Source organism: Pelobates fuscus, chromosome 8 (assembly GCF_036172605.1).
Source record: "Pelobates fuscus isolate aPelFus1 chromosome 8, aPelFus1.pri, whole genome shotgun sequence".
Lineage (NCBI taxonomy): Eukaryota > Metazoa > Chordata > Amphibia > Anura > Pelobatidae > Pelobates > Pelobates fuscus.
This window is the reverse complement of record NC_086324.1, coordinates 171,158,200-171,183,433: the sequence shown is the minus strand read 5'-3', so window position 1 is coordinate 171,183,433 and position 25,234 is coordinate 171,158,200. Positions and strand designations below refer to the sequence as shown.

At 39.4% G+C, this 25,234-nt stretch overlaps 1 protein-coding gene across 9 annotated transcripts; it reads right to left on the bottom strand.

Moving 5' to 3' along the window:
* Positions 1-3,887: 3,887 nt before the first annotated feature.
* On the bottom strand, positions 3,888-25,234 carry BCKDK (branched chain keto acid dehydrogenase kinase). 9 transcript variants are annotated; one of them, XM_063430800.1, is made up of 16 exons: positions 13,867-14,191; positions 13,556-13,609; positions 13,126-13,435; positions 12,901-12,951; positions 12,616-12,657; positions 12,326-12,537; positions 7,340-7,408; positions 7,131-7,241; positions 6,972-7,019; positions 6,550-6,669; positions 6,292-6,390; positions 6,120-6,193; positions 5,392-5,520; positions 5,229-5,318; positions 4,752-4,913; positions 3,888-4,676 (listed from the first exon to the last, which is right to left on the bottom strand). In XM_063430800.1, exons 6-16 carry the CDS (start codon positions 12,500-12,502, stop codon positions 4,532-4,534), a joined length of 1,224 nt encoding a protein of 407 aa, XP_063286870.1. In that variant the 5' UTR covers positions 12,503-12,537; positions 12,616-12,657; positions 12,901-12,951; positions 13,126-13,435; positions 13,556-13,609; positions 13,867-14,191; the 3' UTR covers positions 3,888-4,531. The 9 variants fall into 9 exon arrangements, with proteins under 9 accessions (XP_063286870.1, XP_063286865.1, XP_063286866.1 ...); XM_063430795.1 differs by lacking the exons at positions 13,126-13,435; positions 13,867-14,191 and adding an exon at positions 25,146-25,234; XM_063430796.1 differs by lacking the exon at positions 13,126-13,435.

The following is a 25,234-nucleotide window of genomic DNA, read 5'->3' as shown; positions in this document are numbered from 1 at the left end:
ATATATGCAGACATTTATTACCCGGAAATATAATGGCAGAATATACAGCTTCCAAATCCATAAACAAAATATAGCGGATACGGAATGTGTGGGACTCGATGATTCGGTGTCAAATTGAGGTAATGCACATCTGACTACTCAGTATCTCCTTTAACCCCTTAAGGACCAAACTTCTGGAATAAAAGGGAATCATGACATGCCACACATGTCATGTGTCCTTAAGGGGTCAAAGTGCTACTTCTTTCTCCTGGCAGTTTAGAAGATCACAATATAAAAATGGGGTGGGGGAGAACGTGATTAATCAAGGTATCAAAGTAGCAGAACTGTTACATTTTTAATATTTACACCACTGAATACACTGAAAATTGCCTATTTTTTGTGTTAAAGAAACACTATTGTGTTATGAATATAAATGTGTATTCAAAACACCATACTATCCAAGTCACAGTTTAGGTGAGCATCCTCCCCCCAGGCAGCATATCAACGTTTTCAGCTGCAGGGTTAGAGGGACACTATAGTCACAAAAACAACTTTAGCTTAATTAAGCAGTTTTGGTGTACAGATCACAGCCCTGCAGTCTCACTGCTCAATTCTCTGCCATTTAAGGAGTTAAATCACTTTTGCTTTGGTTTATGCAGCCCTAGCCACACCTCCCCTGGCTGTGACTCACACAGCCTGCATAAAAAAAACTTTCATTTTGCAATCCGATGTTAACTTGCTTTAGAGGTTTTAATCCCCTGCTCTGTAGCTTGAACTTAAATCACAAACTGGAGGTTCTTGCAGGGCCTAGAAGGCCAGAGAAAGAGATTCTAAATTAAACAGACTGTGAAATAAAATAAATATAAACACTATTTCTTTACAGGAAGTGTTTAGAAAGGCTGTGGAAGTCACATGCAGGGAGGTGAGGCTTGGGCTGTATAAACAAAGTGATTTAATGGCAGGTAACTGATTAATGACGGTACACGGACATGATCTATATACCAAAACTGCTTCATTAACCTAAAGTTGTTTATGAGCCTACAGTGTCCCTTTAACCCCTTAAGGACACACGACATGTGTGACATGTCACGATTCCCTTTTATTCCAGAAGTTTGGTCCTTAAGGGGTTAAAATGACAGGGACATGGCATTGAAATGAAGCAGTCTGGTTGCCTCTAGAATCCCTTTTTCATGTGATGCTCTGTTTTCTATTAAATATTTAGCAAAATTACATTACATTGCCAATGAAGAGGAGGAATTAAAAACCAAATTCAGTTGGATTGATTCTCCTGCATTTGGTTGTTAAAATCCGTATGTTCACAGTATTCTCCAAGAACCAAATGGTAACAGAATCAATCGGAATGAGTCTCTGCAACTTTAAAAAGGCTCTGGCTTAGTGTGAGTGATTTTAGAGCAGCAACTGAAATATTTCAGAATTTCTACGCTAAAAACAAACTAGGAGATCAGAGATTTAGGGGCAATTCTCCAGGTCTATATTAGAGGAATTGCAACAAATGACAGCTGCAATTCGATTGCCAATGTTTGTGAATAGATAAATCACCCATATTATATAAAGATGGGCTGACTTTGAAACATAACTGAACTTCAACCGAATAGAGTGAAAATCTTGCTGAAATAACTGAATTTGCCTTTTATGAATAGCCGAATAAATTAAAACAGACGAATTGTAACAACCCTGATACAAGCAGCCGCTTAGTTAATATTTGACGTCTAGTGAATAGACCTCACAGTTTCTCGTCTCTCTGTGCGGACCGCCGCAGCCTATAACAATGACTGGCAGGAGGTCAAGATGCCCAGCATAAAGAGATGTGGAATTCTACATTTTATTTTCCACACCACACAAACCAGTATTTATTAAAATATAGGTTTCAGTAAAATAACATGAACAATTCTGGGTTCAATTCCCTGTAAAGGATTTTATTACCTCCATGGGGAAGCCTTGGATTGGCTGAGATCATCAATCTAGAGGATTTCAGCCGCAGCATGGGAAGAAGTGTAAGGAAAACTCACTTTTCAAATGCTCACCGAGGGAAACGGGGGAGGGAGGGGGGAGCACTATAGTGTTATGAAGTAGTGTTTGCTACTGTGAGGTAATATGAATCCCTCTGACAATGACTAATTGTATTTTCTTTATTCCTCAGGTATCCATTCTAACAAATACGGGGATTCAGTTCCACCATATGGCCATATTGTGGTAAGCCCACCCTACTTCACAATGCACTACAGCAGCACCATTCCTGCAAAATGCATGCTCCAAATGTGCCCCTAATTCCCTTTTTGTCTCTACTAGTTGGTAGCAGAGGTCATAGAGCAAATGACAAACACTCTCAAGCAGGTACTCCAGATGTTGTGGACTGCATCTCCCATAATGCCATTACAAGATTAATGGTGGCAAAGCACCAGGGGAGTAGTAGTCCATATCATTTTGAGTTCTGGAGGCTCATACATTACAAGTATTCTAATTAAACACAACGATTTCCCAAAAGAGACATCAGCACCCCCCCCCCCCCCAATAAGGTACAGCCTTCTTCAATGAATACAAACAAGTAACCGTTTTCTACCTGCTATGGACAGGCAGTTACATTTATTTATTTTTTAAGGAGGGGGGAGAAAAAATGTCAAAATTAAAAACAGCACGCAATATTACTGCAAAAGAACAAAGTCAGAAAGGAATGGCAGCATCAGTGAGGAAATTAACATTGAGAAATCCCTTAGCGGAGAGGGTTTCCATACATAGATCACATGATTGTCGCTTTGAAAGTCACGTTGGATCATTGGTTTATAAAATACATTGAAAAACACACACAGCGTGACCGCCACCGTAACACGCAGCCTTCAAACCCGCCTTGTACACTATAGCTTGATTCTTACCTTGTGTACCACAATCTTAAAATATCTAGTATAATTCAATCTGTGAGATTAATCAGAAGACAACCTAAAGAGTCTCAACTTCCAGTGACAATCTGTATAAACCCCGTCCCCTGGAGCTGGAATCCAATCTAAATCTCTTCTGCATAGGTTACAGAAATGGGGTGAAGTTAAACCACGAAAATAGAATTCCTCGTAGTCCCAGCTGTGAAACGGCAGATTGAGAAAAAAAAAAACAACAAAAAAACAGATAACTGGCCCAAGTTAGAATTGATCCTGGCTTGTAATAAATCCAGTCAGCCCCGTGAAGGACTCACTAACTGCCCAGTTGAGTGCTTTATCAAACAGAGCTCAAATATTCTTTCAGAACCTCCATCACAAGTGAAATTTAGCCAGCTAAAGTCATATCGCAGGGTCTTTCCAAACACATTAAATGCCTTTTTCAGAGCGCAGAGTCCTGAGATATAACCAGTTGGTGAGAGAAGCAAGGGCCACAGAATTGGACGACTGCTGCACAGACAGACAGGAGTTTTGTTTTTTCGTGCTAAGCAAGATAACCTATTCTTTGAAATGTGACTTGCTCCAAAAAAAACAAAAAAACAATAAAATAATCACCCGTAACCTGCTGTCTTCATACAACCATATTTTTGACAGTGATAATGTATTAACAGTGACATCTAGTGGCCATATATATGCACTGCAATGATATACTTTGGATCACAAAACACTGCCGTAGATTAGAGTCCATTGGGTCAGCTTCAATCTCAAGAATGCAGTGGCATCAGTGATGTGACATCCATAGCCTTGCTGTCCAGAGGACGTAGCTTTAAGTGCTTACTGAATACAAAGTGTGGAGAATAATCTCTTAAGTTTTGTTGGAACGTCACAAATCAAAATCGAAGCAAGATACATATAAGTGCGTATATAACCCGTTTACTGCTACAGGCCCCAGCAAATGGTACCCACTCCCCCCCCCCCCCCTTCCCAAACACCTTCAGACAATTTGGGTGTTGTGGAATGGACCACAATAAGAGCGGAGTTTAATTCAATCAATTCGTTAAATTAATCCATTGAGTGCAGAGATTGCATTGATCCTCTGAACGGTCCATCATTCCACACCATGTAAGGTCATCCATTCAGATATTGGCGTTTTGGAAAGGTAAGTAATAATTGTTCTCATGTCTCTAGTCGTGGTCTGAGCCGCAGGTATCCCTAAGAGGCAATAACCAGCGGCCTTTAAGGCAGTCAGGAATTCTTACAACAAACTGCCACTCTGAAACCCAGGGGCAGTCTGATAAGCTAAATATCCCCCTCCCTGCTGGTGCCTGTCAGGGGTTAATCTTTTCGAACAAGAGCCTTGGTATCATGTGAAGAGGATTAACATGCAAAATATTTATTCTTGTTGGGGAACCAAGGTTTTAACTCATTCTCAATACATCCAAGGGAGATAAGATCATCTTCTGAGTTCTCAAAGAGGAACCAAAGAATAGCAGATCTTTGGAATCCCCAAAACAAAAATCTGATGATTTGAGAAGTAAAATGTTGGGCTTGCACGGTAAGTGTCCCATGAACCATTGGGGCTTGCGTCATTGGTACTGTTAACTCCTTCACTGCTGTAGTCCCCAGCTTTGAAGGAGTTACTAGAACAGTCCTTTTGGCCTCTCTCAGACACGGAAACTCTCTTCTTTGCCATCAATATGCTTGAGCCGCAGGTAGACATCAGTACCAATCCCCTGCAGGGACTGGATGCTGAGCGATCCTCCCAGGTATTCAGCATATGCTCGGGAAGTGGGGAGTCCAAACCCGAATCTAAAAGGACACAAAAAGGGTAAATAAATAATTATTATATATTGCTGACTTCCCAGAAATACCACCCAAACTCACCCATGCATCGGACCGGACTGGCCACTGTTCACCATGTCCACCATATTCCCAAAGATGGGATTGATGCGGGGGTCCTGAGTGCTGGTCTCAGCTGTTGTGAAATGGTAATTCATAACTCTCTCCAAGTGATCATGCGGTATTCCCCCACCTCGATCAGAGATCCTGGTGGAAAGAGGAAGCGCATGTAAAATATAAACTTTTAAAGCACTCTCCCTGCCCAGTGACACAACATGTAAATTAAAGGTTTGGCAGTAACCTTATCACCTTAATAGAAAATGTACCATGTATCGCAATGCACAGACTAAAAGCATCAAATGGTTTCCATAGCATCCAGTTTAGCAATAAAAACCAGCGTAAAATGTGAATAGCGAATATTTTGGCAACAAGCAGGTAAGCTTTCCAGACAATTATTATGGGGGGGGGGGGGGGAGAAATATATAATAATGGAATTAAAGCCAGTGGTACTTCAGTTCTCACCGGATTATAAGATCAATGTCATTGTTGGCAATGGTGATGGAGATGTCAGGAACATTGTAAGGAGTATCAATATGGCTCTCCATTGTGGCTCTAAGGAAAAGAAAGAAGGTCACATTAAGAAAGAGAGTGAGAAGCCATTCAAATTACCAAAAGGTCTACTTACCTCATGGAGTTTTTTAGCAGTTCAGGAAGGATGTAATCTAACGGCATGGGAATGAACGGAAAACGAGCTGCAACATGGCCGTTAATGCGGACACGAGGGGCATTCCCATACTTATGTTCACACAGGCGTCTGTAGAATGGAGAATGCTCGTTAAAGGGATGACGTTGGCACACAGAACTTACACATAGAAGATAATAACCTGCCCTGTGACATATTAATAAATAAACCATGCACGGCTAGACACAGCACGGGAAATTCATGATCTTATTACTGCAGCAGAAATACTTTTCCAGCCTACAATGTTTCAGTTGAATGTTCTACCACCATCCAAGCCAAAATAAGGGATTTACACCTTCTGTGTCATTAGGCGGCTTGTTCCGTGATAAGAGATATTCTTCAAATAGTAACAATAACAGACTGACATCTTCCGGACGCAAACACCATTTTTTCATTACGTTTAATTATGTTAATAATTAGATCTTGGTAACTAAATGTTGACGTTTAGTCCTGCTCTCATTCCCACTGGACGCCTCTGTAACTGGCACGGTATTATCGATAGCATATTAATCTGTGTTGCATTGAGTTTACAATCCATGTATAAAAAATAAAAAAAAGTATCCCGCCCACTCTCAAGCAAGCCCTTTCTGACTATATAAAAGAGTACATACAGCCCTCCTAGCTAGGGGCAGACACATATAAAAGAAGGGATAGTGGGACTCATAGCTTACCGGGCAAAGTCTACCCATTTCTCGATTATTTTCTTGGGTGAGAGGCGGGTGCAGATAATGCCCACAAAATCTGGCTGCAAAGTAAATAGAAGATAATGGAGAGTCACATGAAAATATTCTGAAATTGTGGCTGAGAACAATACAGATGGGGCTGCAATGCTGGGTTAATTACCCTATCCTCATGTAGAGAGAGGTGATGTGTCGCCAACATTCGGATACCCAGCCGCGATGTGAGCGTTTTATCCAGGAATAAGCGAATCAGTTTCTCATCCTGCAGGAAAAGGACGACGCAGGTGTTACAGAAGGGAAGCGCAATCGCAGCCCATATGGAGTAAAAGGGTAACAGTCCCCGGCTAGGTTACAATCCCTCTACCAGAGTCAGGGAGTTAATAACAAACACTGTGCTCCCCTGTAATCATGGGACAAGTACCTGAATATGCTTCCTGCTCTCTCTCAAACCCTCTGCCAGCTGAGTCACTACGTCTTTGTGGTCATCAAGCAACTGTCTCACCAGCTTGCAGTACTGACTCTCCGTCTCGTGGTCAGTGATCTGTAGGGAGAGACATCCAATTTAATACATTAGACGGTGTGAGAGCAAGCTGTATCAATTGTTCCTCACTGCTAACACATCTTCAGATATTATTTAATGTAATAACTTTAGACAACAGCCATATGATGTCACTTTTGATTACAGGTTGACGTTTCAGTGTTGCTAGAGGCAGCAGTCACTGGTTTCATGTAAAATTATCTATTGCAGGTCCAAGTTTCAGTATTGTATTCTGAATGAGGAGCCTAAAAATGTTAGCAAGCACAACTTCAATATGACTGTACTCTACTGGTATCCCCACTCACCGAAGGAAACTCACTCAGCTTCTGGAAAGCACGGATGTAGAGTTCGTGCTGTTGGTTGGAGAAAGACAGATATTAGTAGCCGTCTGACACCCTATTAAGCCCCCTTCCCTGTGGCTCGCAGCCTCCAGGAATACGAAATGCCCAAAGGTAAGAACATACCACATGTAAGATCGTGGGGTTACAGCCAATTATGAAGGGGAGGCTCCGAAAACCTTTAATCCGGTGAGCGATGCGGACAGGAAGTTCCTTATGCAAATATCGAGCACTCTTCTGCAAAAGAGAGAATATTGGGCACGATTAAACGGGCGTTTCATGTAGGAAAACCAAACAGGACAGAAGAAAAAAATAGCCATAACTGTTAGACTCACCAAGATGTGGCTGCCATCCTGAGATCTTCCCGAATAAAGCATGGTGGTTGGAGTGAGACGAACAGAAACCTTGGGAGAGGAAAAAAATAAAATAAAGTCACACATGGGTAAATGTTTCAATGTTCCATTACAATAAAGCCTTAACCTAGAACCAACAATACAGCTTTTAACTCATCATATTACACAGCTGGCTCACATGCCATTAATAGCATTCGATTACCCTCTGCTATTCCAGTACTGCATCCTACACATTATCCATACACTATTACCCTCTGCTATTCCAGTACTGTGTCCTACACATTATCCATACACCATTACCCTCTGGTATTACAGTACTGCGTCCTACACATTATCCATACACCATTACCCTCTGCTATTCCAATACTGCGTCCTAGACATTATCCATACACCATTACCCTCTGCTATTCCAGTACTGCGTCCTACACATTATCCATACACCATTACCCTCTGCTATACCAATACTGCGTCCTACACATTATCCATACACCATTACCCTCTGCTATTCCAATACTGCGTCCTAGACATTATCCATACACCATTACCCTCTGCTATTCCAATACTGCGTCCTACACATTATCCATACACTATTACCCTCTGCTATTCCAATACTGCGTCCTACACATTATCCATACACCATTACCCTCTGCTATTCCAATACTGCGTCCTACACATTATCCATACACTATTACCATCTGCTATTCCAGTACTGCGTCCTACACATTATCCATACACCATTACCCTCTGCTATTCCAATACTGCGTCCTTGACATTATCCATACACCATTACCCTCTGCTATTCCAGTACTGCGTCCTACACATTATCCATACACTATTACCCTCTGCTATTCCAATACTGTGTCCTACACATTATCCATACACTATTACCCTCTGCTATTCCAATACTGCGTCCTACACATTGTCCATACACTATTACCCTCTGCTATTCCAATACTGCGTCCTACACATTATCCATACACTATTACCCTCTGCTATTCCAATACTGCGTCCTACACATTATCCATACACTATTACCCTCGGCTATTCCAATACTGCGTCCTACACATTATCCATACACTATTACCCTCTGCTATTCCAATACTGCGTCCTACACATTATCCATACACCATTACCCTCTGCTATTCCAGTACTGCCTCCTACACATTATCCATACACCATTACCCTCTGCTATTCCAGTACTGCGTCCTACACATAGAAACATAGAAACATAGAATGTGACGGCAGATAAGAACCATTCGGCCCATCTAGTCTGCCCAGTTTTCTAAATACTTTCATTAGTCCCTGGCCTTATCTTATAGTTAGGATAGCCTTATGCCTATCCCACGCATGCTTAAACTCCTTTACTGTGTTAACCTCTACCACTTCAGCTGGAAGGCTATTCCATGCATCCACTACCCTCTCAGTAAAGTAATACTTCCTGATATTATTTTTAAACCTTTGTCCCTCTAATTTAAGACTATGTCCTCTTGTTGTGGTAGTTTTTCTTCGTTTAAATATAGTCTCCTCCTTTACTGTGTTGATTCCCTTTATGTATTTAAATGTTTCTATCATATCCCCCCTGTCTCGTCTTTCCTCCAAGCTATACATGTTAAGATCCTTTAACCTTTCCTGGTAAGTTTTATCCTGCAATCCATGAACCAGTTTAGTAGCCCTTCTCTGAACTCTCTCTAAGGTATCAATATCCTTCTGAAGATAGGGTCTCCAGTACTGTGTACAGTACTCCAAGTGAGGTCTCACCAGTGTTCTGTACAATGGCATGAGCACTTCCCTCTTTCTACTGCTAATACCTCTCCCTATACAACCCAGCATTCTGCTAGCATTTCCTGCTGCTCTATTACATTGACTGCCTACCTTTAAGTCATCAGAAATAATCACCCCTAAATCCCTTTCCTCAGATGTTGAGGTTAGGACTCTATCAAATATTCTGTACTCTGCCCTTGGGTTTTTACGTCCAAGATGCATTATCTTGCACTTATCCACATTAAATGTCAGTTGCCACAACTCTGACCATTTTTCTAGTTTACCTAAATCATTTTCCATTTGGCTTATCCCTCCTTGAACATCAACCCTGTTACATATCTTAGTATCATCCGCAAAAAGACACACCTTACCATCAAGACCTTCTGCAATATCACTAATAAAAATATTAAAGAGAATGGGTCCAAGTACAGATCCCTGAGGTACCCCACTGGTGACAAGCCCAAGCTTTGAATATACTCCATTGACTACAACCCTCTGTTGCCTGTCACTCAGCCACTGCCTTACCCATTCAACAATATTGGAATCCAAACTCAAAGATTGTAGTTTATTGATAAGCCTTCTAATGTGCAACAGTGTCAAAAGCCTTACTGAAATCTAGGTAAGCAATGTCTACTGCACCACCCTGATCTATAATTTTAGTTACCCAATCAAAAAAATCAATAAGATTAGTTTGGCATGATCTCCCTGAAGTAAACCCATGTTGTCTCTGATCTTGAAATCCATGTGTTTTTAGATGTTCAACAATCCTATCCTTTCACATGGTTTCCATCACTTTCCCCACTACTGAAGTAAGGCTTACTGGCCTATAGTTGCCCGACTCCTCCCTATTACCTTTCTTGTGAATGGGCACAACATTCGCTAACTTCCAATCTTCTGGGACTACTCCTGTTATCAATGATTGGTTAAATAAATCTGTTAATGGCTTTGCTAGTACACCACTAAGCTCTTTTAATAGCTTTGGGTGTATTCCATCAGGTCCCATTGACTTATTTGTCTTTACTTTTGAGAGTTGAAATAGAACCTCTTCCTCTGTAAACTCCCATGTAATAAATGACTCATTTATCCTTTTTCTTAACTGAGGTCCCTTTCCTTCATTTTCATCTGTAAATACCGAACAAAAATATTAATTGAGGCAGTCAGCTAGACCTTTATCCTCCTCTACACACCTTCCTTCTTTTGTTTTTAATCTAACTAATCCTTGTTTTACTTTTCTTTTCTCATTTATGTATCTAAAAAAAGTTTTGTCTCCCTTTTTTACTGACTGTGCCATTTTCTCTTCTGTGTGTGATTTGGAAGCTCTTATAACTTGCTTAGCCTCTTTCTGCTTACTCTTATAGGTCATTCTGTCTTCCTCACTCTGGGTTTTTTTATAATTACTAAATGCTAACTTTTTGTTTTTTACTATTTTGGCCACATCTGCGGAGTACCACAGTGGTTTCTTGAATTTTTTGCTTTTACTGACAAGCCTAATGCAATTTTCCGTTGCCTTCAGTAGTGCAGCTTTTAAATAATCCCATTTCTTTTGGACTCCATTTAAATTGCTCCAGTCTGATAATGACTCCTTTACACATATTCTAATTTTAGAAAAGTCTGTTTTTCTAAAGTCTAAAACTTTTGTTTTTGTGTGGTGTGACTCAGTCACTGTTCTTATATTAAACCACACTGACTGATGATCACTGGATCCTAAACTTTCACCTACAGTAATATCTGATACCAAATCTCCAAACACTAAATCTAGTATGGCCTCTTTACGAGTTGGCTCCTCAACGACTTGTTTTAGAGACAATCCCAGTAGGGAGTTTAGAATATGTGTGCTCCTGGCACAAGTAGCTATTTTTGTTTTCCAATTCACATCAGGAAGATTAAAGTCACCCATGATGATAACTTCCCCCTTCATTGTCATTTTAGCTATTTCTTCAACTAGTAGATTATCTAACTCTTCAATTTGTCCTGGGGGCCTATAAATCACACCTACACGAGTTACTGTGTGATTACCAAATTCTAACGTAACCCAAACGGACTCTATGTTCGCCTCACTAACCTTTATTAGGCTAGATTTTATGCTATCCTTTACATACAGGGCCACCCCTCCCCCTTTCTTGCCTCCCCTGTCTTTTCTATATAAAGAGTACCCTGGTATTGCTATGTCCCAGTCATTTTTCTCATTATACCATTATCCATACACCATTATCCATACACCATTACCCTCTGCAATTCCAGTACTGCGTCCTACACATTATTCATACACCATTACCCTCTGCTATTCCAGTACTGCCTGCCTCGCACACATTATCCATACACCATTACCCTCTGCTATTCCAGTACTGCATCCTACACATTATCCATACACTATTACCCTCTGCTATTCCAATACTGCGTCCTACACATTATCCATACACTATTACCCTCTGCTATTCCAATACTGCGTCCTACACATTATCCATACACCATTACCCTCTGCTATTCCAATACTGCGTCCTACACATTATCCATACACCATTACCCTCTGCTATTCCAATACTGCGTCCTACACATTATCCATACACCATTACCCTCTGCTATTCCAATACTGCGTCCTACACATTATCCATACACCATTACCCTCTGCTATTCCAATACTGCGTCCTACACATTATCCATACACTATTACCCTCTGCTATTCCAATACTGCGTCCTACACATTATCCATACACCATTACCCTCTGCTATTCCAGTACTGCGTCCTACACATTATCCATACACTATTACCCTCTACTATTCCAATACTGCGTCCTACACATTATCCATACACTATTACCCTCTGCTATTCCAATACTGCATCCTACACATTATCCATACACCATTACCCTCTGCTATTCCAGTACTGCGTCCTACACATTATCCATACACCATTACCCTCTGCTATTCCAGTACAGCCTCCTACACATTATCCATACACTATTACCCTCTGCTATTCCAATACTGCGTCCTACACATTATCCATACACCATTACCCTCTGCTATTCCAATACTGCATCCTACACATTATCCATACACCATTACCCTCGGCTATTCGAGTACTGTAAAGTACTGGAATAGCAGAATGTCACAGTGGGTGGATAATATGGAATAGCTAACACTATGCCACCCTGCTGTTCCAGTAGTGCAGCACAGGCACAGTCTGTTCCCAGCAGCTTATTTGGGTACCTTCTCTGCAGCAATATCGATGCTAGACTGGTTGTAGAAGGAAGTGACTGTTTTGGATCTCTCTCGTGCCAGTTCGATGTGGTCAGTGGCAGACGTGGATCGGGCACATGCCGGTAAGAATGACGGATGGAAAGGAGACAAGGCTCCCTTCCTCAGTAACAGGCTCCTTCGCAGCATGGTGAAAGGTGAGTGGGATCCAGGGACAGTGAGGGCTAAAAAGAAAAAAACAAACATAAAGAGTGGAAATACAGAGGACAGTAGCCCCTCACTGACACAGGTAAATAACATACCTAGGTCCAGAAACTTCTGCCGATGTTACTTTACTTCATAACCTAAGAGAAGAAAATTCTATCATAACAGAGACACGCACGTCACATGGGCACAACACAGGACCTGAGGAGGGACAAACTGAAAATGGCTTCATAAAGTCTCACCCTGGATCAAATCCAATCCATCAACAAATTATTCCCTAACAAAGTGATCACACACAGAGGCTGGAAAATGTCAGAGACTTTGTATATAAAGAGCCAGCAGAGAGTGGAATGCATTAGATGTGCAACCCCCCTCCAACTTACTGTGCCACGGCTGAATTCATAGTATAATGGGACACGTGGGCACAGTGCCATCTATAAAAACAAAGGATAGAAATAGGGTAAATCAAATCCCAAAAAACAAACTGCCCTGGAATAGAAAATTCATAGAAACAGAGAAACACACACACAGACATTACCGCAATAAATGTGAGTCATCTACAAGGCACAGCTTCCACAAAGCAATAAAACCTTAATCTCTGCACAGACCTGTTTAATAGCAATAAATCTAAGTCTGCTTTTCAGTAACAACGTCAAGACAGATTGGAGGGACACAGCAAATCAAAGATGAAATGCCTAGCACACCAGAACAGGCATGATGGAGTACGGCAGAAGGGATTATCGCTGCTTTTGGCCCAAGTGAGCAAAGGTGCAAAGACCAGTTATGGAACGTGCCGTGTGACACCGCAGCTAGATCTGCAGGGAGCAAGGCAGCCAAGCTTACAGACCAGCTGGCAAATTTAAACCTATCAAACTGGTTTCAGTGTCTGCAGTCTGGCAAGGAACATCAGGGCTTGTTCTGGCTCGAAAAGAAGGCAGAGAGCGATAAGTTAATAATACAAGATCTGGGCCGATTGCCTCTGGTGGAGGCGGTTATTGGAAATGCTGGGAAGGGTTCTAGAACTGGTGTTATACTGACCTGTCTAATCTGGAATGGCTGATACATGGGGCCATACATACACGTCACGGAGATCTGCAAGAGAGAGCGAGAAGAGGTGAGAGATCCTGAGAACAGAGCAATGGTTACACGGCTTAATTAAAAGCAAGCAGACAAAAGTCTCCCAGCTGGCACGGCGCGTGGAACAATCTGTCTGCAGGATTAGGCAGAGACATAGCTTCAAGCGGTTACCCTATCCCTTGTTGTCTGCACTGCCTGTATAGGGAACATACCATCCCTGTCCCAAGCTGAACTGTGAAGCAAGAGGGGAGGGTTATGGAAATAGCACAAACCATTAACCGATTATCTGGCAGAGAAAGCCACGAGGCGAGAAGTGGAGGAAGGGGGCACTCAGCTGGTTTGCATTAAAAAGCTGGAGAGCTGGAATGGATTCCATAACATCCTGCAGGACAGTCCAGGGTGGACAGCGGCCTGGCTATTGTTTGAGTGTGTGAGACACATCAGAGCAGCCGTGAGCCATGGCCAAGCAAGGGTTACACTTAGCCAGGAATTCTGGGTATGTACAAACATGCAGCATGTGACAGACTGCTACAGAGACAGACAGCCACCCTCTAACATAAAGGAGGAGGGCTCGCTCAGATTGTGCAATTCGGAGAGAGAGAGAGAGAGAGAGAGAGAGAGAGAGAGAGAGAGAGAGAGAGAGAGAGGAGAGAGAGAGAGAGAGAGAGAGAGAGAGAGAGAGAGAGAGAGAAGAGAGAGAGAGAGAGAGAGAGAGAGAGAGAGAGAGAGAGAGACACCCCCCTAACATAAAGGAGGAGGAAGGCTCACTCAGATTGTGCAATTCGGAAAGAGAGAAAGAGAGAGAGAGAGAGAGAGAGAGAGAGACACCCCCCTAACATAAAGGAGGAGGGCTCACTCAGATTGTGCAATTGAGAGAGAGAGAGAGAGAGAGAGAGAGAGAGAGAGAGAGAGACAGCCCCCTAACATAAAGGAGGGGGGTTTGCCCAGATTGTGCAATACAGAGAGAGAGACCCTGCCAAGTATACACACTGTGCTCTAACACTTCCTGAATAACTCCTGGGACATCTACATTGGCTCACAGCTTTCAGCAACTTTATGGTTGAGTAGAGCTTACAGATTTGCAGTACATCTGGGAGCTTTTTTTTTTGTCTGACATGTCATGATTCCCTTTTATTCCAGAAGTTTGGTCCTTAAGGGGTTAAATGCATTTTCTTTACAATGGATTCAATTGCACCTTGTAGTGTCCTTTTAAATCCCTGTACCTGACTAGACGCTCGGTATTGTGCTCTGTACAAGATGGAACTACAGATCACAACTCCCCTTTAACTGGACTGGCTGAGAGGCATGGGACCAATGGTCATGTTTACAATGATAAAGGAGTAGCACAAAACACAGAGTGAAAAAAATGATCAGGGAATTTCAGCTTTTGAAGAAAAATATTTTTTAAAAAAACAAAAAGGGGGCGGAGCCAAGACCTCGAGCTGAGCGGACGCATACCGCGTGAGCTCCCGCACGACTTGATAATCTTTGGGGGATCCCCCCTCAACCAACACCCTGAAAGCAACGAAACCATGCCATACTGACCGATTCCACAGACCCCCTACTTGAGCATACAGGCGAGCGGGTTGCCGCGGACGAGCACTGCGGCCTGCGGGCAACAGAGCTGGGGGAAGGCGGCCGATTTCCCCTCTCTAAAGATGCCTTGCGGATAAGCTCCACTCCTACCCCCCTCTGGACTGGTGGGGGATATCCCAGTCCCCTCTGGACTGGTGGGGGATAACCCAGTCCCCACTGGTTGACCCTCGGCGACCATTACCACACTCACCTCTTGCTAAATCCTGGCGGCTTCCCGTACACTCAAGATGGCGGCAGACTCTGAGACAGACGCACAGAATCAGCATACTCCTCACAGCAGCCACACGGACACCGTCCTGCAACGGCTAGACAAAATATTTGAAAACTTTTGGCTAAAGCTGCAACAACGTACGAGGTCTGGTTTCCAGGAACAGAAGCAGGAAACAAAAAAGACCCAGCAGACGCAGCGCTGTGGGCCTCCCCCAAGCGATCCTAAAACACGAGCGCTTACCCATGCTGCTAAACGCCCGCCTGGGCTAAGAGCCCATCGAAGTGCTGCCTCTCTGACTATGACACACAAGCCAATGAGAGTCCACCGCCCGCGACGCACACTGCCTAAACCAATCTGCCCAGGGAAGGGAAGAGAAATGGACACCAAAGTCCGTGGCCTAATGCTGCAGGTGCAGCAAAGCCGGAGGAGAGCCCTGCCACACAGAGCCTCACCGAATACTCGTGGGGTCTATACAACAACCTCACTCTCATGCAGCAAAAGGGCACCACTGCGTCCCGTTCAAGGCAAGACACAGAGGAAGGCAGCATGCAACCCTCCCTCTGACCATCTACATGAAACCTGGCTATCATCAGGGACATTTGGGAGAACAAGAGGTGACCTTAAAGTAGGAGGGGAGAGGGACTGCCTGAGACCTGCTAGTGGTATTGGATGATCCTATGCTGACCGAAATCTTCACACCATCCTGTTTAATAGTGCAGATCTTAGTTGTTTCATGTTATGTGCCCGTACTATAAAGTGTTCCCAGTGAATCTGTTTCCTTATCTTACCCTCGTTTGTGTTCATACCCAGTGGAACTTTTACAAAAACTAGATTGAGTTACTCATAGGCTCAGCATGTTTACTTTTACTTTTCTTAATCTCTAGTTGAATCACTTGGCAACTTACATGTCTATGTTTCTTCACAGCTCATATACTGCCTTACTGAGAATAAGCCTGTTTTCTTTAAAAAAAAAAAAAAATGTGCAGCATATCTAGACCTTATCTGTCTAAACATTGTGGTTCTACCTCTTGTCATAAGTCACTATGTCATTACAAAAGCTTGTATTTAACACTGCACACCTAAAATAAAGAATTTAAAAACAAAAAACTCTGCTTTACTCTACTCTTTTAACATTGTAAAGCTCTGCAGAATAAGTTGGCCTTATATAAATGACAACAACAACAACAAGGCTATGGGCAGGGATCTGGCGAAGGGAATTTCAAAATACCCCCCCATCTTACAAAATGCCTCCCCAACATTAGGAATGAGAGGACTGCGTACCCCCTCACTCCTGTATGACCCATCTTGGCTGCAATGGCTCTTATTTGCCATTTACATTTTACTTGCCCCATACCACAGTGAGGACATGGGACAGGAGTGAGATGGCATGTAGAATTCTCGTTCCTAATGTTGTGGGGAAAATATGACAAGACATCGACCCCCCCCCCCCCCATTTAAAAAAAACAAAAAACACCTCTGCTATACCACCATCAGCAGCCTTGAACTTAAATCTGCCATTGCCGTGTCAGTAGTCCACAATGCTCAGTATAGTCAATAATTAGCAGGAACAGAAACCCAAAAAGCAAACATTCAGTACAGTGAACACCCCCAGTCTGACAAATTACATAGTTACCCAGTCATTTGCTGAAATAAGAAAACACCTTTATTACAATTCTAAGCTTTGACACAACTGTTGCTGCTGTTGATTTTACAAACAAAACAAATACAAATTCCAAAGTGGGGAAAACCAACCCCGAGTCCCTTTTCGAATCCAGTTGCAATCAAATCTCATCCTATACGGTTATTGATGTACACATGATATAAATGAATGATGGTAACATCCTACAGAACATGAGGCATCTACTATATTTGATTAAGCAAACTTTCTACGCAGAGAATATACCATTATTCTATGAAGATCCCCTCCCAGTGCACTAGGTAAAATCTTGCATATAAGCACTGAACAGCAGGCAGGAACCATTACCTACAGATCCACCAATAAAACATAACAAGAAGGCCAACCATAATGGCCAAACACTGGTGCTTTATGTAATGTTTCAGCCACAACCAAGCTTAAATCAAACCCTAGCAGGCCACAATCACAGACAGGGGTTGTTAAGGAGATAGTCATCTCCCTTCATTTTTGGAAACAGGATATAAAGCAGAGTTCAGCGTGAGAATTGGTGTCATTTTTGTTTTTTACTCTCGTGTGTGTGTGTATATATATCTGTAGGTTTTCAGCTTGCCAATGTACTCCAGCACTGTATGCCCGTGACATTCATATCTATATCAAATGGCCACCTTGAAGTTACCACAATAGCCTGCCTCAAGGACAAAAGGACTGGACGCTCGAACACAGCTCACTTAAACCCAAAGGACAGGAAAGAAGAATAAAAATAAATTTTAAAAAAAACAAACAATTTTATTATTTATTTTTTTAAACGGCGACACAAATAAAACACACACCAAAAACAATTGCCCCCAACATTTTGGCATCACAGTGACTTATAGGAAGCAATACCGGCCGAAAGACACCTATTCCGATGCAGAGACCCGGGTTAAGGATTGTATAGTTCTCTGCAACAATCTGAGCATCAATGATCTTTATTTCATTTTAACACTACACTGGTTAGCGGCAAACCAGAGAGAATACAATATTTTCCCTTCCCAACATCCAGCTCTTCAAGACAAGTGCTCTCCAGTGGTCCAGAGCGTGCAGCTCCAGAATACATCAACGACGTTAGTCGGTTCCACCAACCTTTTAAACAAAGGACCTCCTATACCAGTCCTTATAATGATACATAGCTTAGAAGGCACCATGTACCATGACCAACAGCTATTGTAGTGGTTGGGATTTGCAGAGGCACGGTCCCATATTCATTTTAATAAGCCATGTGAGAGGTCTGACAAAACCAAGGCGCAAATAATCCCAAAGTTCAATTCCTCATTATCAAACATGTCCAGTGAATGACGGGCAGCGAGTGCTGGGCTAACCTGCCCCTGAGTTGTGGTGGTTATGGTGCTTAGAGAACCCTTAAAAAACGTTTGCCCCTAGCTACTAGAGAACCAGTCCTATTGAGTCCCATGATACCATTTCTCTCCACCACGTATGCCGCCTTGTACACAGAATTATGAAGTATTCCATATACAGTAAAAATACAAAAGGCGCACATGCAGCCCTGCACACAAAGCAATGAAGGCACAGGAAGCGCTCTATACAGAGCAACAAAGAGCGGACTGCGCACAGCACCCTCTACAGAGCTACACAGCCATATACACAATATTACTAATGCTGGACTGTATAGCCCCACATACAGTGTACACAGACAGCTCTATATGCAAAATAATACAGAGACGCACACAAGATACAAGGTAAATTGCTGCCTACAATATGTAGAACTTAAATGAATATATGTAGTACAACACACACATATACATATAAATATATATACACACACACACAATAATAGAAGGATATACACACAGAGTGATCCTCCTTTTCCTACAGAGCACCGAAAGTATAGAACGACCTCCCGCACACTTTCAAATCTTCCCGAGGCCTAAAATCCTTTAAGAGATCCCACTCTACATTTCTCAAAACAGAATGCCCCTGTCATGGATGATTATATACTTCCTACCTGTTCCATGTTACATTTTGTATATATTGTGTATTAATATTGGTTTTGTATTGTATTGTACCCGATTGTATCAATGCAATGTTTTGTAGACCCAGGACAACTCTCAATGTATCCTTCCTGGTAACATATTTTATAAATAAGTAAATAAATATACACAGTATTATATAAATATTCAGACAGGGAGCTCTGTATACACAGTAGCAGAGGGATATACACAGTAAGAGGGATATAAAGACAGGGAATTCTGCATACACAGTAATAGAGGGATATACATAGTATTATATAGCTATTCAGACAGGAAGCTCTGTATACACAGTAAAAGAGGGATATACACACAGGGAGCTCTGTATACACAGTAATAGAGGGATATACACACAGGGAGCTCTGAATACACAGTAATAGAGGGATATAGAGACAGGGAGCTCCGAATACACAGTAATAGAGGGATATACACACAGGGAGCTCTGAATATACACAGTAATAGAGGGATATACAGACAGGGAATTCTGCATACACAGTAATAGAGGGATATACATAGTATTATATAGCTATTCAGACAGGAAGCTCTGTATACACAGTAAAAGAGGGATATACACACAGGGAGCTCTGTATACACAGTAAAAGAGGGATATACACACAGGGAGCTCTGTATACACAGTAATAGAGGGATATACACACAGGGAGCTCTGTATACACAGTAATAGAGGGATATACACACAGGGAGCTCTGTATACACAGTAATAGGGATATATACAGTATTATATAGATATTCAGACAGGGAGCTCTGTATACACAGTAATAGCAGTAATAGAGGGATATACACAGTATTATATAGATATTCAGACAGGGAGCTCTGTATACACAGTAATAGCAGTAATAGAGGGATATACACAGTATTATATAGATATTCAGACAGGGAGCTCTGTATACACAGTAATAGCAGTAATAGAGGGATATATACAGTATTATATAGATATTCAGACAGGGAGCTCTGTATACACAGTAATAGCAGTAATAGAGGGATATATACAGTATTATATATTCAGACGGGAGATCTGTATACACAGTAATCGAGGGATATACACAGTAATATATAGATATGCAGACAGTTAGCTTTGTATACACAGTAATAGAGATATACAGATATGGAGTTCTGTATACACAGTAATAGAGGGATATTCAAACAGGGAGCTCTGTATACACGGTAATAGATGGATTTAAAGAGAAATATATTAATATAGGCAGTAATAACAGATTATTCACAGTACCATACAGTCATATATAGATATAGACAGTCATATAGAGATACACACAGTAATATAGTCATATATAGATATAGACAGTAATATATAATTATTTACATAGTAATAAAGTTATATAGCCAGTAATAACAGATTATTCACAGTAATCTCAGTAAATATTAATATAGACAGTAATAATATATTATACACAGTCACACAGTCAGTAATGATATATTATTCACAGTCACACAGTCAGTAATGATATATTATTCACAGTCACACAGTCAGTAATAATAGATTATTCACAGTCACACACAGTCAGTAATAATATATTATTCACAGTCACACACAGTCAGTAATAATATATTATTCAGTCACACACAGTCAGTAATAATATATTATTCATAGTCACACACAGTCAGTAATAATATATTATACACAGTCACACACAGTCAGTAATAATATAATATTCACAGTCACACACAGTCAGTAATAATATATTATTCACAGTCACACAGTCAGTAATAATATATTATTCACAGTCACACAGTCAGTAATAATATAATATTCACAGTCATACACAGTCAGTAATAATATATTATTCACAGTCACACAGTCAGTAATAATATATTATTCACAGTCACACAGTCAGTAATAATATATTATTCACAGTCACACAGTCAGTAATAATATATTATTCACAGTCACACAGTCAGTAATAATATATTATTCACAGTCACACAGTCAGTAATAATATATTATTCACAGTCACACAGTCAGTAATAATATATTATACACAGTCACACAGTCAGTAATAATATATTATACACAGTCACACAGTCAGTAATAATATATTATACACAGTCACACACAGTCAGTAATAATATATTATACACAGTCACACAGTCAGTAATATATTATTCAGTCACACAGTCAGTAATAATATATTATACACAGTCAGTAATAATATATTATACACAGTCACACAGTCAGTAATAATATATTATACACAGTCAGTAATAATATATTATACAAAGTCAGTAATAATATATTATACAAAGTCAGTAATAATATATTATACACAGTCAGTAATAATATATTATACACAGTCAGTAATAATATATTATACACAGTCAGTAATAATATATTATACACAGTCCCACAGTCAGTAATAATATATTATTCACAGTCACACAGTCAGTAATAATATATTATACACAGTCACACACAGTCAGTAACAATATATTATACACAGTCACACACAGTCAGTAATAATATATTATACACAGTCACACAGTCAGTAATAATATATTATTCACAGTCACAGTCAGTAATAATATATTATTCACAGTCACAGTCAGTAATAATATATTATACACAGTCACACACAGTCAGTAATAATATATTATACACAGTCACACAGTCAGTAATAATATATTATACACAGTCACAAAGTCAGTAATAATATATTATACACAGTCACACAGTCAGTAATAATATATTATACACAGTCACACAGTCAGTAATAATATATTATACACAGTCACACAGTCAGTAAGAATATATTATTCACAGTCACACAGTCAGTAAGAATATATTATACAGTCACACACAGTCAGTAATAATATATTATACACAGTCACACACAGTCAGTAATAATATATTATACACAGTCACACACAGTCAGTAATAATATATTATACACAGTCACACAGTCAGTAATAATATATTATACACAGTCACACACAGTCAGTAATAATATATTATTCACAGTCACTCAGTCAGTAATAATATATTATTCACAGTCACTCAGTCAGTAATAATATATTATTCACAGTCACTCAGTCAGTAATAATATATTATTCACAGTCACACAGTCAGTAATAATATATTATTCACAGTCACACAGTCAGTAATAATATATTATTCACAGTCACACAGTCAGTAATAATGTATTATACACAGTCACACACAGTCAGTAATAATATATTATTCACAGTCACACAGTCAGTAATAATGTATTATACACAGTCACACACAGTCAGTAATAATATATTATTCACAGTCACAGTCAGTAATAATATATTATACACAGTCACACAGTCAGTAATATATTATTCACAGTCACACAGTCAGTAATAATATATTATACACAGTCAGTAATAATATATTATACACAGTCACACAGTCAGTAATAATATATTATACAAAGTCAGTAATAATATATTATACACAGTCAGTAATAATATATTATACACAGTCAGTAATAATATATTATACACAGTCAGTAATAATATATTATACACAGTCCCACAGTCAGTAATATATTATTCACAGTCACACAGTCAGTAATAATATATTATACACAGTCACACACAGTCAGTAACAATATATTATACACAGTCACACACAGTCAGTAACAATATATTATACACAGTCACACAGTCAGTAATAATATATTATTCACAGTCACAGTCAGTAATAATATATTATTCACAGTCACAGTCAGTAATAATATATTATACACAGTCACACACAGTCAGTAATAATATATTATACACAGTCACACAGTCAGTAATAATATATTATACACAGTCACAAAGTCAGTAATAATATATTATACACAGTCACACAGTCAGTAATAATATATTATACACAGTCACACAGTCAGTAATAATATATTATACACAGTCACACAGTCAGTAAGAATATATTATTCACAGTCACACAGTCAGTAAGAATATATTATACAGTCACACACAGTCAGTAATAATATATTATACACAGTCACACACAGTCAGTAATAATATATTATACACAGTCACACAGTCAGTAATAATACATTATACACAGTCACACACAGTCAGTAATAATATATTATACACAGTCACACACAGTCAGTAATAATATATTATTCACAGTCACACAGTCAGTAATAATATATTATTCAGTCACTCAGTCAGTAATAATATATTATTCACAGTCACTCAGTCAGTAATAATATATTATTCACAGTCACACAGTCAGTAATAATATATTATTCACAGTCACACAGTCAGTAATAATATATTATACACAGTCACACACAGTCAGTAATAATATATTATTCACAGTCACACAGTCAGTAATAATATATTATTCACAGTCACACAGTCAGTAATAATATATTATTCACAGTCACACAGTCAGTAATAATATATTATTCACAGTCACACAGTCAGTAATAATATATTATTCACAGTCACACAGTCAGTAATAATGTATTATACACAGTCACACACAGTCAGTAATAATATATTATTCACAGTCACACAGTCAGTAATAATATATTATTCACAGTCACACACAGTCAGTAATAATATATTATTCAGTCAGTAATAATATATTATTCACAGTCAGTAATAATATATTATTCACAGTCACACAGTCAGTAATAATATATTATACACAGTCACACAGTCAGTAATAATATATTATACACAGTCACACAGTCAGTAATAATATATTATACACAGTCACAGTCAGTAATAATATATTATTCACAGTCACATACAGTCACTAATAATATATTATACACAGTCACACAGTCAGTAATAATATAATATTCACAGTCACACACAGTCAGTAATAATATATTATTCAGTCACAGTCAGTAATAATATATTATACACAGTCACACACAGTCAGTAATATATTATTCACAGTCACACACAGTCAGTAATATATTATTCACAGTCACACAGTCAGTAATAATATATTATTCACAGTCACACAGTCAGTAATATATTATTCACAGTCACAGTCGGTAATAATATATTATACACAGTCACACACAGTCAGTAATATATTATACACAGTCACACAGTCAGTAATAATATATTATACACAGTCACACAGTCAGTAATAATATATTATACACAGTCACACAGTCAGTAATAATATATTATACACAGTCACACACAGTCAGTAATAATATATTATACACAGTCACACACAGTCAGTAATAATATATTATACACAGTCACACACAGTCAGTAATAATATATTATACACAGTCACACACAGTCAGTAATAATATATTATACACAGTCACACACAGTCAGTAATAATATATTATACACAGTCACACACAGTCAGTAATAATATATTATACACAGTCACACACAGTCAGTAATAATATATTATACACAGTCACACACAGTCAGTAATAATATATTATACACAGTCACACACAGTCAGTAATAATATATTATACACAGTCACACACAGTCAGTAATAATATATTATACACAGTCACACACAGTCAGTAATAATATATTATACACAGTCACACAGTCAGTAATAATATATTATACACAGTCACACAGTCAGTAATAATATATTATACACAGTCACACACAGTCAGTAATAATATATTATTCACAGTCACACACAGTCAGTAATAATATATTATTCACAGTCACTCAGTCAGTAATAATATATTATTCACAGTCACTGTCAATAAAAATATTTTTTTTCACAGTCACACAGTCAGTAATAATATATTATTCACAGTCACACAGTCAGTAATAATATATTATTCACAGTCACACAGTCAGTAATAATATATTATTCACAGTCACACAGTCAGTAATAATGTATTATACACAGTCACACAGCCAGTAATAATATATTATTCACAGTCACACACAGTCAGTAATAATATATTATTCACAGTCACACAGCCAGTAATAATATATTATTCAGTCACACACAGTCAGTAATTATATTATTCACAGTCAGTAATATATTATTATACACAGTCACACAGATGATTATAATGGGATTATTTTGTATTATTTGGCCGCCATGGCCCGGTTCCCTACCGGCCGGGACTGTGACCCTGTGTCCGGGGACGACTGACTAGCTCTCACACCGCCGCAGCTAAAGCCATGCGCCATACGTCAGGTACGTA

Coding starts and splice junctions, on each gene's coding strand:
- BCKDK (XM_063430795.1), bottom strand. CDS start 12,502: ATGCTGCGAAGGAGCCTGTTACTGAGGAAGGGAGCCTTGTCTCCTTTC. Junction 7,242..7,339: donor AGGATGGCAGCCACATCTTG/GTGAGTCTAACA, acceptor TCTCTTTTGCAG/AAGAGTGCTCGATATTTGCA. Junction 6,670..6,971: donor AGCTGAGTGAGTTTCCTTCG/GTGAGTGGGGAT, acceptor CTCTCCCTACAG/ATCACTGACCACGAGACGGA.